Genomic DNA, 21,911 nt, shown 5'->3' with positions numbered 1-21,911 from the left:
GATTCTCACTAAGGAGGTAGCTGCAGACAGCTCAAGTTTCACAATAGTATGAGATCGTATAGGCGCCACTCGTGAGCGTCCAAGCAGAAAGGATACATGTATGTCACCTTGCTCATTCACAAATCTCGCATAAGAAACACTAGCATAAGCTTCAGCGGAAGCATCTGCAAAATGATGCAATTGTATTTTCGCAGGAGCTCCAAATGATTTTGGTTTTAGACACCTGTCAATTGCAAAGTGTTCTAGATTGGGTAAATCACTGAGCCACGATTTCCATTGGCTATCATAGTCCTCAGGAATAGTTTCATCCCATGACAGTTTAAGACGACACAAGTTTTGTAGAATTATTTTGCAACGGAGTACAAAAGGTGAGGCAAAACCTATTGGATCATAGATCGAGCTCATTACTGACAGAATGTTTCTACGTGTAGACTTAGTGTTTATTTTACTCACTTTAAATTTAATTTTGTCCGTTTCTGCGCACCATTTCACACCCCATGCTCTGTTCTGTTCACCTAGTGAGTTCACAGAGTTATGTCCCTTGCATGTAAGCTCTTTAGTGATAGAGTCAGTTGTATAATTTTGTTTTTCAAAGATGCTAATTCACCCTGGATAAATTAAAATGTAAGCCTTTAAAATATCTTTTTGTAGTATATACTGCCATAATTAAGCCATTTAATATGTTTTCTGTATATCTTATTCAATATAAGTCTTGTTTGAAATAGAGAAAATACTTTGTTAGTCTGGGTTCAGCTGTCAAATTTTAGAAGTATGGTGACTTGTTTGGGGCATATTTTTCGGTGAATGTCTACACTTTAGTAAATAATAGTGAATGGTTGTATTTCTTCTTTAATTATTCGATTATATTTCGTTCTGTTTTAAACTGAGATTTATGATTGCAATTTCTGTATTTACAGTCTTTTACTGTCGGCTGGTTTTTGGAATGACATGACACCTACCTGTATATTAGTTGTATTAAAGCCTACTGTACACGAGACTAACTGTTATCGTCTTCATTGGGGTTACAGTATAGTAAAAGAATTATGATGTCCAGTGATGAAGAGCAAGATCCTTTTGATGTTGATCCCGAGTTTCAGTTCACAGGTGATAGAAAAAGACTTAGGAAACTAACTCCCAAGGCTCAGGAGGAGTTTACACAGTCTGTTCTTCACAAACTTAGCACGCTCGGAAAGTGTTGGGCTGAAATACTACAATTAACGAATTCTGTTTCGAAAAGTGAGAAAACCGAAACAAATGCACATACGTCTATCAGCATTTTAGAGCAGCAGTTTACTGTATACACTCAGCTATCTAACTCGTTTATTGATTTTCTTGAAAGGACACGAACGGAAGAAAGCCTTGGACTTAAAAATGAACACTTAGATGAGTACCAGCAACAAAAGCAATTAGTTGAGTTAACGTTATACAAGCTCAATACCATGCTCGCTTCAGTTTCAGAAATGTCACCCAATTCTTCGTATGGTGGTACTGGTAGTATACAGAGTAAAGCAGCAAATGCTCGCGCTAAGGCTGAAGCAGCTAAGGCTCGCTTATCGTTTATGGAAAAGGAAGCTAAACTAAAACAACAAAAGGCTGTCATAGAAACTAAATTAGATGTCATAGCTGCAGAGAAGGATGCCGCCGTAGCGGTGGCTGAGGCGGATGCTCTAGATGCGTATGGATCATCACGGCGATCAAGAAGCTCGCTCATTTCGCTGCCTTCAGAAAATAAATTGACGCGTACTAAAAATTATGTGGAAACCATACAGTCACAAAAAAGACCTACTGGTAGTTCCCCTGTATCTCGACAAGATGTACATGTTGCGGAAAGAGTTACATTGAATCCAAGTGCATCGCCTTTTAGTCCACAAATTAATGCAAACACAGACACGTTCTTTGCATCGGAAATAACAAAACTACTTCTGAAAAAGGATTTATTATTCGCAAGTCTCACAACTTTCAATGACTCCCCAGAAAACTATCAGTCATGGAAATGCAGCTTTAAAGATAAAATGAAAGAACTCTCAGTGACCCCTTTAGAGGAAATGGATCTTCTTACAAAGTGGACTGGTGCAACATCGAAACAGCAGGTCATCGCTTTACGGTCAGCTTATTTCAATGCCCCTAGCAAAGGTGTTCGTGAAATTTGGAAAAGACTTGATGAACGATTCGGCTCCCCTGATGTGATTGAGTCGTCATTGAAGAAAAGGCTCACAAACTTTCCAAAACTTTCCTCTAAGGACACTCAGAAATTGTATGAGCTTGCTGATATTTTAACCGAAATAGAAGCAGTTAAAAGTGATACCAGGTATAGTTCTGTGTTAGCTTACTTTGACTCATCAACTGGTGTCAGTCCCGTAGTTAGTAAGTTACCATATAGTCTACAGGAAAAATGGACAGCGACTGCGTCTAAGTATATGGGGACTTATAATGTGACTTATCCCCCTTTTACCTGTTTTTGCGACTTTATAAGACAACAGAGCTGTATACGCAACAATCCTAGTTTCACTTATGATAATAACATTACACGTTTTAAAGATTCAAAGCCAAACATTCATTCTCGAAAAACCACATCGGACGTGAAAGACAGTGCTGTTCCAGTGATAAACAATGGTGTCACAGAAATATGTCCGGTTCACAACACAAACCATTCGCTCTTAAAATGTAAACGGTTTAAGTCTAAACCTATAGACGTTAGAAGGAGATTTTTACAAGACCGTAATTTGTGCTTCCGATGCTGTTTACCTGGACATTCATGGAGCGATTGCAAGAATATAGTCAAATGTGACGATTGTGGTAGTAATAAACACAGCACAGCCATGCATGTACACTTTAGATATGACCCAAGTAAATCTCATGGGAATCAAGATAAAGAGCTAACTGATCTTAAGCAGTCGGTCACTTCAGCTTGTGCTCAAATATGTGGAAATAGTTTTAAAAGTAAATCGTGTTCCAAAATCGTGCCTGTCTGGATATGGCATAGCAAGTGTCTAGATACAAGACTGAAGGTTTACGCTTTGATCGATGATCAAAGTAATAAATCACTTGTAAAACCGGAACTCTTAGACAGATTTACTGATATCTGTACATTTCCTGAAGTGCAGTATTCGTTGACATCATGTGCAGGAGTCACACAAACTTCTGGGCGACGTGCTAATGGGTTTGTGATTCAAAGCTTGGACCGAACAGTAATACTTGATTTACCTGTGCTGACTGAATGTAGTCAAATTCCTCAGGATAAAGATGAAATACCCACACCTGATGTTGCGCATTATCACCCGCATTTAAGTGACATTGCCAGAGATATCCATCCATTGGATCCAGATTGTGATATTTTGCTATTACTAGGGAGAGACATCGTCGAAGTTCATCATGTTCACGAACAAAGAATCGGAAGTAAGGGTTCTCCCTACGCTCAAAGGCTGAATCTTGGATGGGTAGTGATAGGGGAAACATGCCTAGGTGGAGCACATCGTCCTGAAGCCGTCGTGTCTACGTTCAAGACCCATTTACACAGCAATGGAAGACCTTCATTGTTACCACCTTGTCCGTATCAGTTTAATGTTAAAGTAGGCCAAAGAGACAATCCTTTATTGGACTCGCAAGACATTTTCGAGCGGAATCTAGACAGTGAGAGACCAGGCAGGTCTATCGAAGATTCTCAGTTTCTTCATCTGATGGAGGCGGAATTTAAACCAGACCCTCATTGTAAATGGACTGCACCTCTTCCATTTAAATCCTCACGACAACGACTACCTAACAATAGACAGCAGGCTTGGAAGAGAGCACAGATACTTCATAATTCCTTGGAGAAAAATGACTTGAAGAAGGAACACTTTTTTAAATTTATGAAGGGCATAATTGAAGATGGTCATGCCGAGATAGCACCTCCCTTGAATCCTGGAGAAGAGTGTTGGTATTTGCCCCTCTTTGGAGTATACCATCCTAAAAAAAGGGATAAAATTCGAGGAGTGTTTGACTCGTCTGCGGTCTACGATGGTGTCTCTTTAAATGAAGTGCTTCTTAAAGGCCCAGATCTCACCAACAGCCTTGTGGGTGTTTTGCTTAGATTTAGACAAGGAACTGTAGCGATCAGCTGTGACATTGAACAGATGTTTTACTGTTTTGGCGTTAGAGAAGATCACAGGAATTTTCTAAGATTCTTTTGGTACAAGAACAATCGTCTCAGTGAACCTCTCATTGAATACCGAATGTGTAAACATGTTTTCGGAAATAAGCCCTCACCAGCAGTCGCCAACTTCGGTCTTCGAAGAATTGTTATAGATGCTGATGATGACGTCAAAGAGTTTATTGTCAAAAACTTTTATGTCGACGATGGACTAACATCTTGTGATGACACAAACTCTGCCATTGACTTGGTTAAGAGGACACAGCAGGTTCTTAAAGAGAATGGACATGTTAGACTCCATAAAATTACTTCAAACAAGAAAGAGGTCCTAAAAGGTTTTGATGTTGAAGACATCGCGAAAGATATCGTGAAATTAGATATGGAGCTTGAAGATATCCCTCTCCAGCGAAGTCTTGGTATACAATGGGACTTACGTGAAGACTCATTTACATTCCACTTAGATTCTAAATCACGACCGTACACGCGTCGTGGGGTGTTATCAACTATTAATAGCTTGTACGACCCGCTGGGATTTGCAGCACCAGTCACTATTAAAGGACGTGTTTTACTTCGAAACATGATGGCAACTACCACAGATTGGGATAAACCCCTGCCAGAACACTTTAAATTTGAGTGGGACTTGTGGGAGAAGAGTCTAAAAGATCTTGATATTGTTAAGATACCCAGAGCGTATCACAAAACACCTAATCAGGAAGTTGTCAAATCAGAGCTGTTTGTGTACTGTGACGCATCGGAGAATGCAATAGCAGCAGTGGCTTTCATACGGACGGAGGACACTAAAGGCAACCTTAATGTTGGATTCGTCTTCGGAAAATCTAAGGTAGCTCCCAAGCAGGGACATACTATACCGCGCCTTGAACTGTGTGCATCTGTGTTAGCCATAGAAGTGGCGGAAATCGTGACTCAAGAACTGTCACTCTCGCCTGAAGCAGTATCATATTTCACAGACAGCAGAGTAGTCCTAGGCTATCTTAGCAATCAGACCAGAAGGTTTTATGTCTATGTTACCAATCGAGTCCAGAGAATTCTGAACTTTTCAAAACCTGGACAGTGGCATTACATACCCACTTATGAGAATCCTGCTGACCATGGGACACGATATCTATCCCCAGCACTACTTGGAGACAGCTCTTGGCTTAAAGGACCACAACATATCTTCTCAAAAGATGTTGAAGTTTCTCAAGACTTTGATCTAATTAAACCAGATCAGGACCGAGAAATTCGTCCAGATGTTTTTGTTGTTAAGTCGGAACTTGAAGTATTGGACGCTTCGCCCTTTGTTTCTAGGATAACACGATTCTCAAGATTATCAAACCTTATAAGAACAGTTGCGTTCCTCAGACACGTGGCTGTCAGCTTTTCACTACAAAAGGAAGAACCTTGTTATGGTTGGCATAAGTGCTCAGAATACAAGAACATTGAATCGTACAAACGAGCTGAAACATTCTTGATTAAAGTGGTCCAATATGATATCTATGATAGAGAAATCAAATGCCTGAAAAATCAAAACCCACTTAAACGTGACAGTCCTCTGATTTCTCTGTCTCCAATTCTTAGGGACGATGGAGTTCTCTGTGTAGGTGGCAGGTTACAGAATGCGGACATCCCTGTCAAACTCAAGAATCCTGTTCTCATACCTGGGAAACACCACTTAGCTCTTCTTATTGTACGTCATTTTCATGAAAAGGTTAATCACCAGGGACGCCACATAACAGAAGGAGCTATACGGGAAGCTGGTTATTGGATCATAGGCGGCAAGAGATTAGTTTCGTCGGTAGTTCATGACTGTGTCACCTGTAAAAAGGTTAGAGGAAAATTAGGAATGCAAAAAATGTCGGAACTTCCTTCTGATAGACTAACTCCTGGTCCTCCTTTTACTTCGGTTGGTGTAGACTGCTTTGGTCCATGGCATGTCATGGTTCGTAAAACTCGAGGAGGCCAGGCCAATAGTAAAAGGTGGGCAGTTTTGTTCACTTGTCTCTCTTCTAGAGCAGCCCATATAGAAGTTATTGAAGAAATGAGTACCTCGTCTTTCTTAAACGCGCTTCGTAGGTTTATTTCAATCAGAGGAAAAGTACAACTCTTCAGGTCTGACCGTGGAACAAACTTTGTTGGTTCGACAGAAAAGATTGGTATCAATATTGAAAGTGCTGAAATTAAAGGGTTCTTACTGGTCTCTAGTGCAAAATGGATATTTAATCCACCTCATGCCTCTCATATGGGAGGAGTGTGGGAGAGAATTATAGGAATAACACGAAGAATCCTGGACTCGCTCCTGCTAGACACATCTAGAGGTATACTCACACATGAAGTGCTTTCTACCTTCTTGGCTGAGGTTACGGCGATCATAAACTCAAGACCTCTGGTACCAGTGAGTTCAGATCCAGAACACCCATTCCCTCTCAGCCCTTCACTTTTACTCACACAGAAGAGTGATGCTGTTTGTAATGTTGTCATCCCTTCAGATGTCCGGGACTTATACAGAGCGCAGTGGAAGCGAGTTCAACTACTCGCAGATATGTTTTGGAAGCGGTGGCGGAATGAATTCCTGCAGATGCTTCAAGAACGTCGAAAGTGGACAGATGATCAAAGAGACTTCAAACCGTCCGATGTCGTGCTTCTACGAGATAAACAGATTTCGCGCAATAGTTGGCCGCTTGGTGTTATAAATCAAATCTTTCCTAGTGCTGATGGAAAAATTCGAACTGTTGAAGTTAGGACTGTAACTAAGAACGGAAAGATAACTTTATATACCAGACCTATTCATGAGTTGGTTTTACTAATTCCAGTGTAATAGACAAACCTTATGTGTTCGGTTCAAAGTTTTTCATAATTTCATACACTGTTATTTTGGTCTATAGATTTGACATATTGCTTTAAATAGTACTTGAATCTTTTTGTGTTCTAATATTTCATAAAATATGTTTAGTTTCATCGTTTGCATGTATACAAAGTATGTAAACACATTTTGTTCCAGTTTAGTTTTTGTGTATATGCTGGATTTTGGTTTATGATATCCTGTGGGTATCATGGGGGGAGTGTTCTGTTCACCTAGTGAGTTCACAGAGTTATGTCCCTTGCATGTAAGCTCTTTAGTGATAGAGTCAGTTGTATAATTTTGTTTTTCAAAGATGCTAATTCACCCTGGATAAATTAAAATGTAAGCCTTTAAAATATCTTTTTGTAGTATATACTGCCATAATTAAGCCATTTAATATGTTTTCTGTATATCTTATTCAATATAAGTCTTGTTTGAAATAGAGAAAATACTTTGTTAGTCTGGGTTCAGCTGTCAAATTTTAGAAGTATGGTGACTTGTTTGGGGCATATTTTTCGGTGAATGTCTACACTTTAGTAAATAATAGTGAATAGTTGTATTTCTTCTTTAATTATTCGATTATATTTCGTTCTGTTTTAAACTGAGATTTATGATTGCAATTTCTGTATTTACAGTCTTTTACTGTCGGCTGGTTTTTGGAATGACATGACACCTACCTGTATATTAGTTGTATTAAAGCCTACTGTACACGAGACTAACTGTTATCGTCTTCATTGGGGTTACAGTATATGCTCTCTGAGTAGGTAACTCGTCGATGTCAAAATTTAAAGTTTTAGATGATTCTACTAATTCGGCTTGAGACACAGTTTTAAGAAAGTTCCTGCTATTTGATATCCACTTAGTTAAATTGAATCCACATGATTTCAAAATGTCACACATTTCCCGGGCAAGCTCAATGGCTTCTTCTTCAGTTTCTACCGATTTCACAAGATCGTCCATGTAGTAGTCTTGCTCTATAGATTGAGCCACGGAGTCACTTATGGAGTTGATGTTGTCACTAGCTACACGTTTAAGAGCATAATTACAGCAGCTAGGCGAACTTACACAACCAAAGATATGTACCAGCATACGATACTCGACTGGTTTTTCATTTAAGTCGCCACGTGGCCACCATATAAATCGTAGCATATCAGTGTCCTTTGCTGATACACGAGTTCTATAAAAGTAAGTTTCAATATCAGCCATAATAGCCACTGAACATTGTCTCCAACGTAAAATAACACCTAGGAGTCCATTCATTAAATTTGGTCCAGGATAAATGAGATTGTTTAATGAAACACCTTTATATTCCACTGGGCAATTAAAAACCACCCGAACTTTGTCTGGTTTTTTTTAGGATTGATCACAGGGTGATGTGGTAAGTACCACACACGTCCGTCATTTCTTTGTTAATCTCTAGCTTGTCCATGAAACTCACATATTGTAGGGCACAAACAACAATGCACCAAAACTCTTAGGATATTGTTTAATTTGGTAACAGGTTTAATACATCTCAAAATCTTATACGGTTGATCAAAGATCTTTCAAGACTAGAGACATAGGCTACATATTAATAAATAATGATGACGGTGGTGGTGATGTGATGGTGATTAGAGTAGAGGTGGTGGTGGTGATTGACTGAAAAGGATAAATAAACCAATCAAGCACCTGACAATAATTATCAATAAACTATCTTAATAAAGAAACATAAAATAGCATGAGTGCCTGGAATTTTCTGGGACCTGCACAACCATGTGATAAATCAGTCATGCATGTCGACTGTCAATATCATCGAATAATAACAATATATGACTATAACACATTACAAAACTTATGGATTAGATTAAACTATAAGTTAATATGCTGCGGTAATTCATCTTACCGTGTTTTATGCCCTCCAAGCGTTACAAAACTGGTGCTGAAGACCACGCTTGCTTAAGCGAACAAGTTGTCAATTAAATAACAGTCTTCTACATCCAGGCGCAAATTAAGTCAACTAAAACAATGACAGGCCTAAATAATCTAGACTACCTTCTCGCTTAAAGTTGATCAAAATTTATGCATTCTTAGACCAAAATATTGTGGAACGAAATTAATATTAAAGAAATATATAAAAAGATAATAAGTGATAATTTGCATCTTACACATATTGTTCACATAGTTTTTTGTCAGCAGATAATCTCTTGCGTAATCGAAATGCAAATAGTTCCGCCTGAACTTTATTATTTGGCACCGTCTTTGTTGGATCACGAAAGGGTATATCCATTTTATAATGACCATTTTCAAAAACGGTTGTTTTTTCCACGATTTCCATAAACGTTTTGTCTTCTTTAGACATACACGGTTTCTCATCACACAGTCTTTCACTGAATTCTAAGTTAAAGTACTTTTTGACTTGTTTTTCAAGATTGCTGAAAATTTGGCAAAAATTAACTGACGTCCGATTAACAGATGCAAGTTTTCCAGGTAATCCATAAAATAAATGTCCTAATGGCGACCGAATTGCATAGGGTTCACCGATTTCACCTTTTATTATTTCTAGAGGTTTTGTTGCTGATGGAACACCCATTCCAATCATGATGGACACGCTTGGAATACAAATGCCAGACAATTTAGGCAATTTAATGTCACGTAAATGCTTCCATTTTGCAAGGTCACTTTGGGTCGGTGCATCTTCCAAAGTAACAGGCATTGTCTCCCTTATGAAAGCTGAATTAATTTCACATGGGTTTTCTCCCTTTAAATTGCTTATATGAATGGGATCAGTGATATGACCTGATTTCACGGTTTTCTCGTCATTTACAGTCTTCACGGATAAATTGACAATTTTATTTCTCATACACAGAGCATCACTGAGCTCATCAGTTACAAATACAGAACTAAATCCATTGTCCACGAAAAGATACGTATTGATACTATATCCACTAGCCGGAACTTTAAGTTTAACTGGCAAAATCGCCATTAAAGGATCACGTTCACGTTCACCGTTTTTGTCGAGCACAGAGTTCGTCATTGCGCAAGATGATGTCTTTGCTTTAGAATTTGTATCACTCGGTTTATCTTTTGACGGATCATGCATGACCGTCATGTGGGATCTAGTGCAAGACTTACAGTGTACCCATTGTTTATTTTTACATGTGTCTTTCATGTGGCCTGGGTTAAGGCACCCATAGCACAGGCCTATTTTTCTTACGGCGTCAGATTTAGCTTCACAAGAAAGATATGAGAACCTCCTACAGTCAAGTAAACAGTGTCTAGTATCTTGACCACAATATAAACACGGTGGGTTGGCTGCCAAATTTTCCTTTGGTGGGTCACTGTCACTCACAGGTTTTACTTGAGTCGTAAAGGCCTTTCTCTGTGTAGTATTGGTTCTTGTACTACTTGACTATTGAGTAGATCTTGGAGACTGTTGATAGCCTAAACCGCTTCAAAGTCTGTTAGATTCGCACTTCTATTTTCATTTTCACGTATTTTTCCATTTTGGGCGATCCATTTTTGCTGCATTCCAGATGGCAGTTTACTGCAAAGCATTTTTATGAAGTCATTCCCGTCCATGGTATTCATGTCACTGTTAGCGCTAGTTTGTCACCATTTTTAATTTTTTCAAAAGTTTTAGCTTTGGAAATAAAAGATGATGCAACCAGTTGAGGGTTTCCAAAATCTCGTTGCAATAAACGTCTTGCCTCAGCATAGGCATCTGCCGGGTCTTTGATTAATGGTGTAAACTGAATTAAATCATATGCTTCTCCTACTGTATATTTGAGCAAAAACTGCAATCTTCTCGAGGGATCTTCTGTATTATTTTCAATTACAACTTCAAAATTATTTATGAATGTCTGATAAAGAAGCACGTCCGTTCCGGAAAACGGTTCAATTTCTTGATCCGGCAAGACTTGATCCTTTTGGTGCTCAACGAGCTGTTGGAACACTCTTACCAAATCCTGTGCTGAATTTGATTGTTCTGTAGTTTTTGGGACGAAATTTTCTGCACCCGGATTTAGATTGGAAGAAATACACTCCATGGCACTTGTTTCATGGATTTCCTCTGGGTCACATGCCACATGGTTTTCGGGTTTCACAAGGCTATCACTAGATACGTTTGATCTCTTCTGAGTCCTGTTCATATGTAAAGGCTCTTTTATTTGAGACCGTTTAAAAGTCACCTCACTTTCCGAAGTAGCTGCATATTTTACAAACATACCCTCTATTTCATTGGCGGCTCGAAGCTTAGCACGTAAATTTATTTCCGTTTGTATACGGCTAAGTCTGCGTTTTTCTTCTTCAATTCTGCTGGTTTCAATGTGAGCTTCTAATTGACTTCTTAATTCGATTTCCTTTTGCCTATTTAGAATTCTCATGTTTGAAGCAGTCTCTGTTGTTGATTTTCGCGATTTTTTCGAAACGTTCGAGGCACTGTCCTCAGGATTGACAGTTGGCAAATCATCATTTTTTTCAGCCTGAGGGTCACTTTGTTGAGCCTGAGGGTCACCGGCCCCACTTGGGCTAGTTTGTTCCCCTGAACTTGCACACACGTTGTCATTATTCACTTCGTCGGTGGGGTTTTCACCCGCTTCAGACATATTGACTTAGACAGTTTCACTTTCAATTAAGTTTCACAGTTCACGAAAGTTTTCACATTATTGACACGTATTAATCCAGATGTCAATAAACTAGTAATTTTTTACTCATGTAGGAGACGGCAGAGTGGGATGACAGTTTTTCATACGCGTCAGTCAATGCACTGTCTGTACTGTTCCTGCCGGGGGGTGAGAGAGGAATTCCCAGGCACGAGCTGTTTCACCACATTATTATCCAGAATAAAAAGTCAAAGAAGAAGTTTACAAATATATTATAAACTCAGTCACAAAAGATGATTACAAATGTTCACAATTATTTCGCGGAGAAATATTCACAATTCTAGCAATCCACAATCACATATCACTAACAAAACAGACCGTCAAACGGTAAAAAAATTAATATCTAGCCCACTCTCCATCAAACTTTATTGTCACCTGCCACCAACACCCTGCAGAAGTGAAGTTGCTAGGCAACACTAAAGCTCTAGTAGACTTGATTAACCTAACATAAATTTATAGCATACTATTAATACTAATGAACACAAGTACATCCAGACTTCTAAAATCTAGATTAAAGATGCGTACTTGGACTTTACAAGTCCTATTTATTATTATACATTTTTTATAGAGCACAATTTCCAGGACTAAGAGTGCTCACGTGCGCTTTACAAAATATGCTGCAGAAATTAAATACACAAATGCAATAAATAAGAAATACAGATAAGACTTAAATGTAAACTTTGAAATCAACTTAAATCATATATATCTAAATATTATACAGAGCTTTACGATGTGAATGTTCCAACGACCAAACTATGTATTGACACCATTAGTGATTTAATATTAATGTCAGGATCGATGGCACTTGATTTTGTTTTACTTATATTCTAGGCAACAGGAATTTCACAAAGAAATGGCGTTTCAGTTGTACATGACACGTCATCCAGCCAATCTTTATCATGGTAGACTAAACAATGTTGCATTCCATTGGCGTTATTTGTTTTAATTAGATCATTAACAATTGGTTCACCATTTAACCAGTTCCACACCCCTTCTTCATTGATATCAGTCGCCCCAAGATGAACAATCTGGTCACCAACTGAAAAAATGATATCAAAAAATTTAGAATCTTTTACATTTTTAATATATTAGAAATATTCTAAAATCCTTTACATTTTTAAAATCTGAGAGAATATTCTACAATCCTTCGCATTAATACAAGTAATGGTTTTTAAAAACTGACTGGAAATGGTGCTACTATATTGAACGGATGTTCCTGCTTGACCAACTGAATGTTCGATCTGCATAATAAACGTCCACGCTGGTATTGGCTCGCTCAAAAGTCATGTAAGTAAACCGATTCTGAAATCCGTTTGTGTGGTTGTCTTCGTTTTAAAAGTCAAGTCCTCCATTTAGAGAAATGAAATAAAATGCGGTTTAACGTCCTACTGTTCTGCTCCGACTGGTCTAATGAAGACGGGCATACGCCATACAGTATGCTATGATGGAAATTTTGCCCGTACAGCGGCACTACGGCCTACTCTTATATCGAATTCCAACTGTCAAGGGATCTTTTACATGTACGCCAATGTGTACACGGGACCTCGGTTTTTCGTCCCACCCGAACGACTAGACAGCTGTCCTTGTTAGGCCCTCACTGACAAGGGGGAACCCGGAAAATCTGGATGAACTTTCTCGGCCACTGCAAGGATCGAACACCCAATCTCCAGGCTAGCGAGCCAGCGTCTTACCCACATAGCCACCGTGCCCCCCCCCCGTCACCCGCCATTTGGTTTGACGGCATCTGACTACTTATGTATGACTTAAAATGATAGACCGCTTTGGCCAGGGTCAACAGTTGATTTTCGTCGGTTGTTTTGCGGGGTAATTGTACGTTCAACGATAAAGCCATGGGCATGTTAAAATACTTTCTTAGACCTATGCCAATCTACCAGATATGCAAAAAGACACTCTCCGACGTGTAGCAGGACTGGTCAAGTATTTAGCGTTGGCTGATGAGTATGGTATCGGTACACTAAAAAGGTGGTTCGGGGTTCAATGCCGGGCCGGGCCTTGACCGAAAAAGTTCCTCATTCGTAATAGAGCGTACGTAAAAGTGCCCCTATAGTTGGAATGCGTTGAAGGGTAACTGTTAACGCCACTGCATGGGCAATGTGTCCCTCGTAGCACACTGCAAGAAGTAAGCGTCTAATCATTATCCCGGTCAAAGTGTAGGGCATTAATATCATTTCGAATATTTCGACGGACATACTTTTGAAAGACTATTGCAATTAGGCTACCTGCAGTATCAACTTACGATTTCGAAAGATAAGTTTCACGGCAAGAGTTATCTTATCCTGTGTATTAGGCATCAGTAGATGACCACCGTCCTCATAACATCTTGCCATAGCGTCCGCCCATGTTTTACTTTCGCTAATTATTATACTGCAAAAACGCGCAGTTCCAGTTTCATACAGACTGTAGCCCTTTGATACTGGACACGTTTCTAAAATATAAGAAATATTCCGAATATAAACATAGTCACGTAAAATAAGCACAAACGACATTGATTGGGAGAAACACTAAGTTCAAGAGATCCCTAGACAATACCAGGAGATTGTGTTATATGGTTACGAACAGATGATAAACATTTAATTTTTATTGACATTATTTCCACCATACTCCCAAACATACAATTTATAATGTCGATAAAATGGTTATGAAAGGGGGAACCAACTGTCAGTGCGCTTAGCTGAAAGATTGTTTACCTTTTAACAAAAGCATGAACATTGAAATGCAGATATTTTTTTGTTATGAAAGGGGGAACCAACTGTCAGTGCGCTTAGCTGAAAGATTGTTTACCTTTTAACAAAAGCATGAACATTGAAATGCAGGTAGTTTTTGGTTATGAAAGGGGGAACCAACTGTCAGTGCGCTTAGCTGAAAGATTGTTCACCTTTTAACAAAAGCATGAACATTGAAATGCAGGTAGTTTTTGGTACCATCTTTTGAATAAGAGTGCATATGCGGCCTGACCACATTTGCGGCCGCAATTCTAGATTCAATATGGCCGCCTCTGATCACATGCATCGAAATTGATGATTAGCGCCCACTGACTATCCTAAGTACTTTCACTACCACATTTACAATTTCAGTTACCAAAAATACACAGTTCAATTTTTGGGCCATCGCGCTAGCAATTCTTTGTAATTAACTACATGTCAACTATGCACTTTTACTCGTTAAGTCTTTATATATTACTCTGAGGTATCGCATCTTCAGTAGAAGGCTTGATCTCGCTTTAACATCTTTTCAAGGCCTTCACCTAATACCCTGCATATTTTGGCACTAATTTCGATTAGGAACAAGCTCAACTTGCGAGCCTATCAGATTCCTCTATCGTCGAGAATACCAAGTCTTGCACTTTCATGCTAAAATGTCTATCTGTGATAATCGAGTTGCAAAGTTCAAGGTTCATTCAATGTCAAGGTTTCCGTGGAGGTCGCGATGTCACAACCTCTGATTGGACGCTACTGCTCACTTGTCTGTAGATAACATAGCTATAAGATCGGGAATTGTGAAGTAAACAAGCAACGGCCAGATGTTGTAAAACTCGCAGTCGTTGCTTCAGGAACATGGAGGTATCGGGGAGCTGAAAACAAAAGTGGGACTCTGTGTGATCGGATACCAATCTTAAATTTAATTAACGGACCAATTCAGCGAAATTCTATTTTAACGTGATTAATTGTTTCCTAAAACCCGTCGAAATGTTTTTACAAGCGGTTGTCATGCAAAATACGCCCGCATTTTGCAAGAGACGGACAGAGAACAAGCTTTTAAAAGTTGATTTTTCGTACAATCAGGGGCCATAATGCAGGACGTTACGGTCCGATATGCGCGAATATCGAAAGGAACAGATATCATTGGAATATAAACATATATTCGTCAAAAGCGGCCATTTTGTTGGGCAGTTTCGGTCCGATTTTCACGAAATCGAACTTAACTGTCATTATGGTGTAACGGTGATATATTTAAACGTGTTCTTATATCGGATAAAAATTATGACTTCTAGAGGGTCCACAAGCTTAAAACGCGATTTTACATACAATCAGGGGTCATAATCCAGGAAGTTACCGTCCGATATACGCTAATATAGACAAGAACCGAGATCTTTGGGCTATAAACATATATGTAAAGTTTCATCAAAATCTAATAAAAAATATGACCTCTACAGGGTCCACAACCTTGGTATTACATAGGTTTACGCTATTTACGTACAAAGAGTGGTCATTTTGTCGGGAAGTTTCGGTCCGATTTTCAAGAAATTCGAACTCAACCGTCATTAGGTTGCAACGATGATGTATTGAAACGCGATTTTTTTTCAACAAGTAGGGGATCATAATTCAGGAAGTTACGTTCCGATATGCGCGTGAATATTGAATTGAACCGAGATCTTTGGGATATAAACATACATTTTAAGTTTCATCAAAATTGTGACCCCTAGAGGGTCCATAATCCACGAAGTTACGGTCGGAAACATGCCAAAATCAAAAGGAACTGAGATTGTTTCGTCAAAATCGGATTAAAATTGTAACATGCAGAGTGTCCACAAACAAATGTGAACGGAAGGAAGAGCGCACTACGATCGCAAATGAATGAAATGGGTTTTTATGTCAATCATCTCCAACTACGGGATATATTGCTCCAAACATATGGTGAAAAATGAGACAGGCTAAATTATATCACAATCAAAAAAAATATATGAATATAAAAACAAATATCAACTATCATATAAACATTTAAAGTAAAAACTGAAATGTCAATTTTGTTTCGTTTTTTTATAGTTCAAAATTTCGTTTTACTTGTCTTTACTACAATAGGAAGAGTTGTTATATTACCTGAGTTCTGGTTGAAGTGATGGAGGGATTAGCCAATGAAAAGGTCTGTTACAGCGAGATATTTGCGTGACATACACGGAACTGTGGGTAAACCACTAGAAACGTCAACGCTGATTGATTAATCAATGGTTGACGTCAAAAGGTCAAAATCCGCTCGTACGACCTAACAGTACAACTGGTCAGATCTTCATGTAGTGTAGGCCAGCGAAAGTATAAAAAACGAAACGAAATATAGATCTGTATTTTAAAGATACATCATGGGAGATTAGATACGGAGCTATATAATAGTTAACAACTAGATAATGTAAAGGGAATTTACTGAAAATTCCAGTCAAATTGATCCACTCTGAACCGAGATTTTAGTGTTTGAATTTTTGGCCTAGCCTCGACCATCATTACTAATGTCGTTACGATAAAAACATAGTCTCGATTATCCATTTCATGATTAAATCATGAATGGAAGTCGAACAGCAAATCGGAACCTAATCCAATAAACATCGCAGCCTAGCGATGAAATCGAGGGTTGCTTATGGTCTGGATAAGTTAATTAAAGTCTAATTAATAATTTAGATAACATTTCAGGTGTAAAGACAGACCTGCAATAGGTAAATTTATCTCTAGCATAATGTATGTTTAAACAGACTGCTGAAATGTTAGATATATATATATACAATCGGAATTTATTATTAATTAGACATTATTTAACTTACCCAGACCGTAATTAACTCTCGATGTCATCGCTATCCTGCGATGTTTATTGGATTAGGTTCCGATTTGCTGTTCGACTTCCATTCATGATTTAATTTAATCATAAAATGGATAATTGAGACTATGTTTTTTTTTATCGTACCGACTTTAATAATGATGATCGAGGCTAGGCCGAAAATTCGTTCGCTAAAATCTCGGTTCAGAATGGATCAATTTGACTGAAATTTTCAGCAAATTCCCTTTCCATTATCTAGATTTTAACTATTATAGTGAGAACTGCCAGCACTTTATCTAATCTCCCATAATGTATCTTTAAGTATATGGATAATGTGTTAAAACTTTCTCATTTTTTTACGGATTTACAATTCATAAATGTTAACGTGCCCTTTTAGATACAGTGTCCGATGGGGATATTAAGGTCAGTTCATAGGTTGCAAATTTATGAATTGTAAATCCACAAAAAAATGAGAAAGTCATCACTTCTGTTTTAATACATTATCTATTAATGTTTAACCCACTAAAACAACATTGATCTGCTGTATACTTACTTTGAAACGCCCAGTAATACACCATATTTAAATCGGTAGTCCCGCGGCTTCCAGACCAGATTAAAAAATCATAAAGATAACAATTTAAACTTTTTCTATTGTATCCAAATGACTGACATTCAGTATCTATCATACATTTCTCCCCACATTCTCGAATAGAACCAACAGTTATTGACGATGCCCAGCCTTCATTTAATTTACCTTCAAACATAGTTTTCTTATAAACTTGTCCTGGACAGGTACCTTTAACATCATCAATATTCCAAATTAAAAGAACACTCAAGATAATCGACAATGCGCGTTTAGATTGATGCATTTTATATACGAAGGAAACAATCCATAGTATTAAACGTATAAGCCAAATTTAAAAAACCTTCAAGAGGTCGAGATTTCTGAGTAAATTGTATTTCTGTATTTAGCTCAGTTGGCTTATGGTGTAACCATCTGTACTATACGGAAACAAATATTGTTTCGTCTGTCACAGTATGTTTAATTGATGTGGATAATCTTTATCATTTGATCGAGTCTCTCTAAGGTTCTGACTTTCTATGGTTCAGAATAAGACAAATACAGCCTATTAAATTATTCATATTATAATAGCTATACCATTGAGAATAATGTCCCAAGCCCCGTTTAAAATCACTTAGGGATTTTAAGACAATATAACTTCAAACAGTTTTATTTTCTTACAAAGCTCAACACACTTAAATGTTATTATATTTCTTGAGGTAATTTTTAAGACAACTGGGGTAGAACTGCCTTTCAATGATGTAGAATCCTCCGGGGAACAGGTGTAAATCACAACGCACTATTCTGTTAGTAAGTTTTCTGGGCATCGGCATTAACTGTTTTATTTTCTTACAAAGCTCAACCCACTTAAATATCATTAAATATTTCATGAAGCTTTGATAAAACAATTAGAGGTAATTTTGAAGACAACCCAGGTAGAACTATCCTTCAATGATGTAGAATCCTCCGGGGAACAAGTGTAAATCACAACGCACTATTCTATTAGTAAGTTTTCTGGGTGGTCATATCCTGTCTTAAAGCTGCTTCATCTCAAACACAACGCCTGTGTTATATTAAGTGTTTTAATTTGGTTCACAGATGATGAAACGGGTATTTGTTCAGGACAAGATTATAACAAGACTATACTTGGCGTTATATTATATACAGACTGGGCATCGGCATTAACATTGGTTCTATACGACAATTTGGGGAGAAGTGTACGACAGATACCCTGTTGATTGTCAAAGAATTTTGATAATCACTTCCAGTGTCAAGGTCCTTTTCAAAAGAAATCTATTTAGGATCCGTTCTTTTTTGAAAGGAAATGAAATGAAATGGGGTTTAACGTCCTACTGTTCTGCTCCTAACCTGGGCTAATGAAGACAGGCATACGCCATACAGTGTGCTATGAGGGAAATTTTGCCCGGGCAGCGGCGCTACGGTCTATTCTTATATCGAATTCCAACTGCCAAGGGATCTTTTACTTGCACGCCAATGTGTACACGGGACCTCGGTTTTTCGTACCATCCGAACGACTAGACAGCTGTCCCTATCAGGCCCTCCATCCTGCATCACTGACAAGGGGAAATCACGCTGGAAATTTTTTGAAAGGTGTATGAATTGTTTAACCTATTTATTTTCGATGAACATATGTATATCCATTTGCTTTGTAGTCTCTGCTACCCAGTACTACCTTGTCTACGCTTCCTATGGAATCAGAGGCCTTGGTGTGCGCAATCTGACAAAGACTACCATACCGAGAATTTAGTGTGACGTATTTGTGCCAAAGTACAAATATTGATAGTAATTGCTGGAATGCAGGTCCAATGCAACTACATGTAGTTCATAATGTTACATTTTGCAATCAAGCAGGCAAAATCATTCACTTGATATTTAGCTGTGATGCACTTTTGTTATGTTATTAGTTTTTTTTATGGTCGGGGAGGTATTGGAAGATTTTCTCAAGATTCCAGCAAGTAAAAGTCCTCGAAAGTGACACAATGTCATTATAATAACAATTATAAAGAAGCAATTATCCAGAATTCAGAGTAACTCCGCTTTGGTTAGGAAATTGTGTTAGAACCCTGTAGCATGCACTTATTAACCGTATTGTATTCTATGACATCATTTCAAGCCATAATCGCCTTCGATATTTACTACATTAAAAGGCAGAAGCATCTTGGTCTGGAATCTGTTGTACAATATTAGCCTATATTAATATAAACAGTAGATAACGTTACACTATATCGTTAACAAAAAACCCCCCAAAACATGACAAAACACACAACCCCCGCACCCCCCAAAAAAATTTGCAAGGAAAGATTAAAAAAAAACTCACTACCCCCTTACACATACACAAAAATGATATATTAAATAAAATAAGAAAGGGAAAGCCACCTCGCCTTCCCTCACAGGAAAAGTAAGTATGTTGCATTCAAAGTACTATATCTTCGGGGTCAATATTATTTACTTATTTCGTTATAGCATTTATTTATTTCGTTATAGCACACTTTATTCCAAGAGAACCCCCTGTTGATTTTTAATACTAACTTACCTTTCTTACAAAATCTTGTTGGGACCATATGACACCTGGAACCACACTCTCAGAAAAGCCTGGCGCAATCCATCGGCTGTGTTTGGTCTCGGTAGGACGTTCAATCGGGTTTAAGTTCGGACTAAGGGTTGGCCAGTGCGTAACGTTGACACCATTCTGCTGTAGAAAGTTTCGAGTAACTCTGATGGTGTGATCACGGGCGTTGTTTCCAAAACGCTGTTTCCATAACGTGCGAAATGTGGTAAGACGTGGGGTCTGAGAGCTTGATCGATGTAGCTCACTGCTGTGATGCCGCCTCCTCTCCATGGGCCAATATTTTGGAACTCCACAGGACCCACTCTCTGGTTCAAGCCGATTCCACCCCAAACCATTATGCTTGGACTTCCCTATGATTCTCGTTCCATGACACATTGGTCAGAATAACGCTGGCCACGTCGACGCCATATTCTGGTCCTGCCATCTGCCGTTGATACGCAATACCGACTCTCACCTGTGAACAGAACAGTTCTCCATTGCCTGTGTCGCCAGTTCTGGTGTTGTTGGACACACTGTAGACGTCGATGGCGAGGGGTGATGATCGGTCCACGGTAAGGTCTACGGCAATGGATGTTCTCTTTGGTGAGACGTCGTCGCACTGTATCGGTACTGATGGGTCTTCCGTGTGTTCCCACTGGCTGACGTGCTGTCTCGGATGCCTGTGGGAAGGGATCCTGCACGTGCTGTCGCACAACATGGCGGTCTTGTCGCCTTGTGGTAACCATTGGTCTACCAGTTCGGGGGCGATCATCTGTGATGTTGGTGGCCCGAAAGCGTTGCTGAAGCCTGTAGATGGTCCGAACATTGACCTGGAAGTGATTGGCAACGGCTTGGGCGATGTGGCCAGCGTCAAGTCTTCCAAGTCTTCCAAGCTGTCGTGAGTCGTGGCATGCTGCTGACATTGTAGTGTGAATGATTCAACCAGGTATGGGGGGGGGGGCATTTGATAGGGCTGGTCCCGGTGAACAGCACGTGCAGCATGGAAATCATGGAGAACACATTACCATCTCAGAAGTCTCGTTGCGTTTTTGAGAACATTTCCTGCGTTCAATTCTGTGTTTCGGAAGGAGTCTTATTGCTCAGGTAAACTTGGAGATGTGGTCAAAAATATACAATAAAAACATTTGGTAAGTTTTGTGCAATGCGTCTATTCATAGTGACATACTAACCTGACGTTTTGTTTTGCTGCTTAGTATATATATTGTTCATGTAAAGCGCCACTGAATACATCCAAATTCAATAAGCATAAACATACATACATATCTTTGCAACATTGTTACAAATCATTGAAGCCTTGATCAAACAAAGAGAGGTATTTTTTTTTAAAGACTACTGAGGTATCGCCGATATCAATTATGTAGACATCCACCAGACATGGTGTAGATAGCAATAAAGTTCCCATCACACTAAACAAGTTCTCCAAAAAGCCCCACCCCGTCCTAGATAACCGTAAAACGGGTTGTGGTCGGGGTAGAATGTAAATAATATATATAATACGATCCTAGTTCGTTCATAAACAGTTCTTAATACGTCCTGTGTTTCATCATGCCTGCAACTCCCCCCCCCCCTAAAAAAACAAAAAAAAACAAAACAAAAAAGACTGTCAGGAC

The 21,911-nt window shown here is 38.7% G+C and overlaps 1 protein-coding gene across 1 annotated transcript; it reads left to right on the top strand.

Moving 5' to 3' along the window:
- Nucleotides 1-523: 523 nt before the first annotated feature.
- Nucleotides 524-7,132, top strand: LOC130013558 (uncharacterized). Its single transcript, XM_056102240.1, has 3 exons — nucleotides 524-1,701; nucleotides 1,888-2,364; nucleotides 7,128-7,132. The coding sequence occupies exons 1-3, from the start codon at nucleotides 1,044-1,046 to the stop codon at nucleotides 7,130-7,132; spliced, it is 1,140 nt and encodes a 379-aa protein (XP_055958215.1). The 5' UTR covers nucleotides 524-1,043.
- Nucleotides 7,133-21,911: the final 14,779 nt, after the last annotated feature.

Source organism: Patella vulgata, chromosome 7, assembly GCF_932274485.2.
Source record: "Patella vulgata chromosome 7, xgPatVulg1.2, whole genome shotgun sequence".
Taxonomy (NCBI): Eukaryota; Metazoa; Mollusca; class Gastropoda; family Patellidae; genus Patella; species Patella vulgata.
The sequence above is the reverse complement of the archived record's forward strand: the minus strand, read 5'-3'. Positions and strand labels throughout refer to the sequence as shown.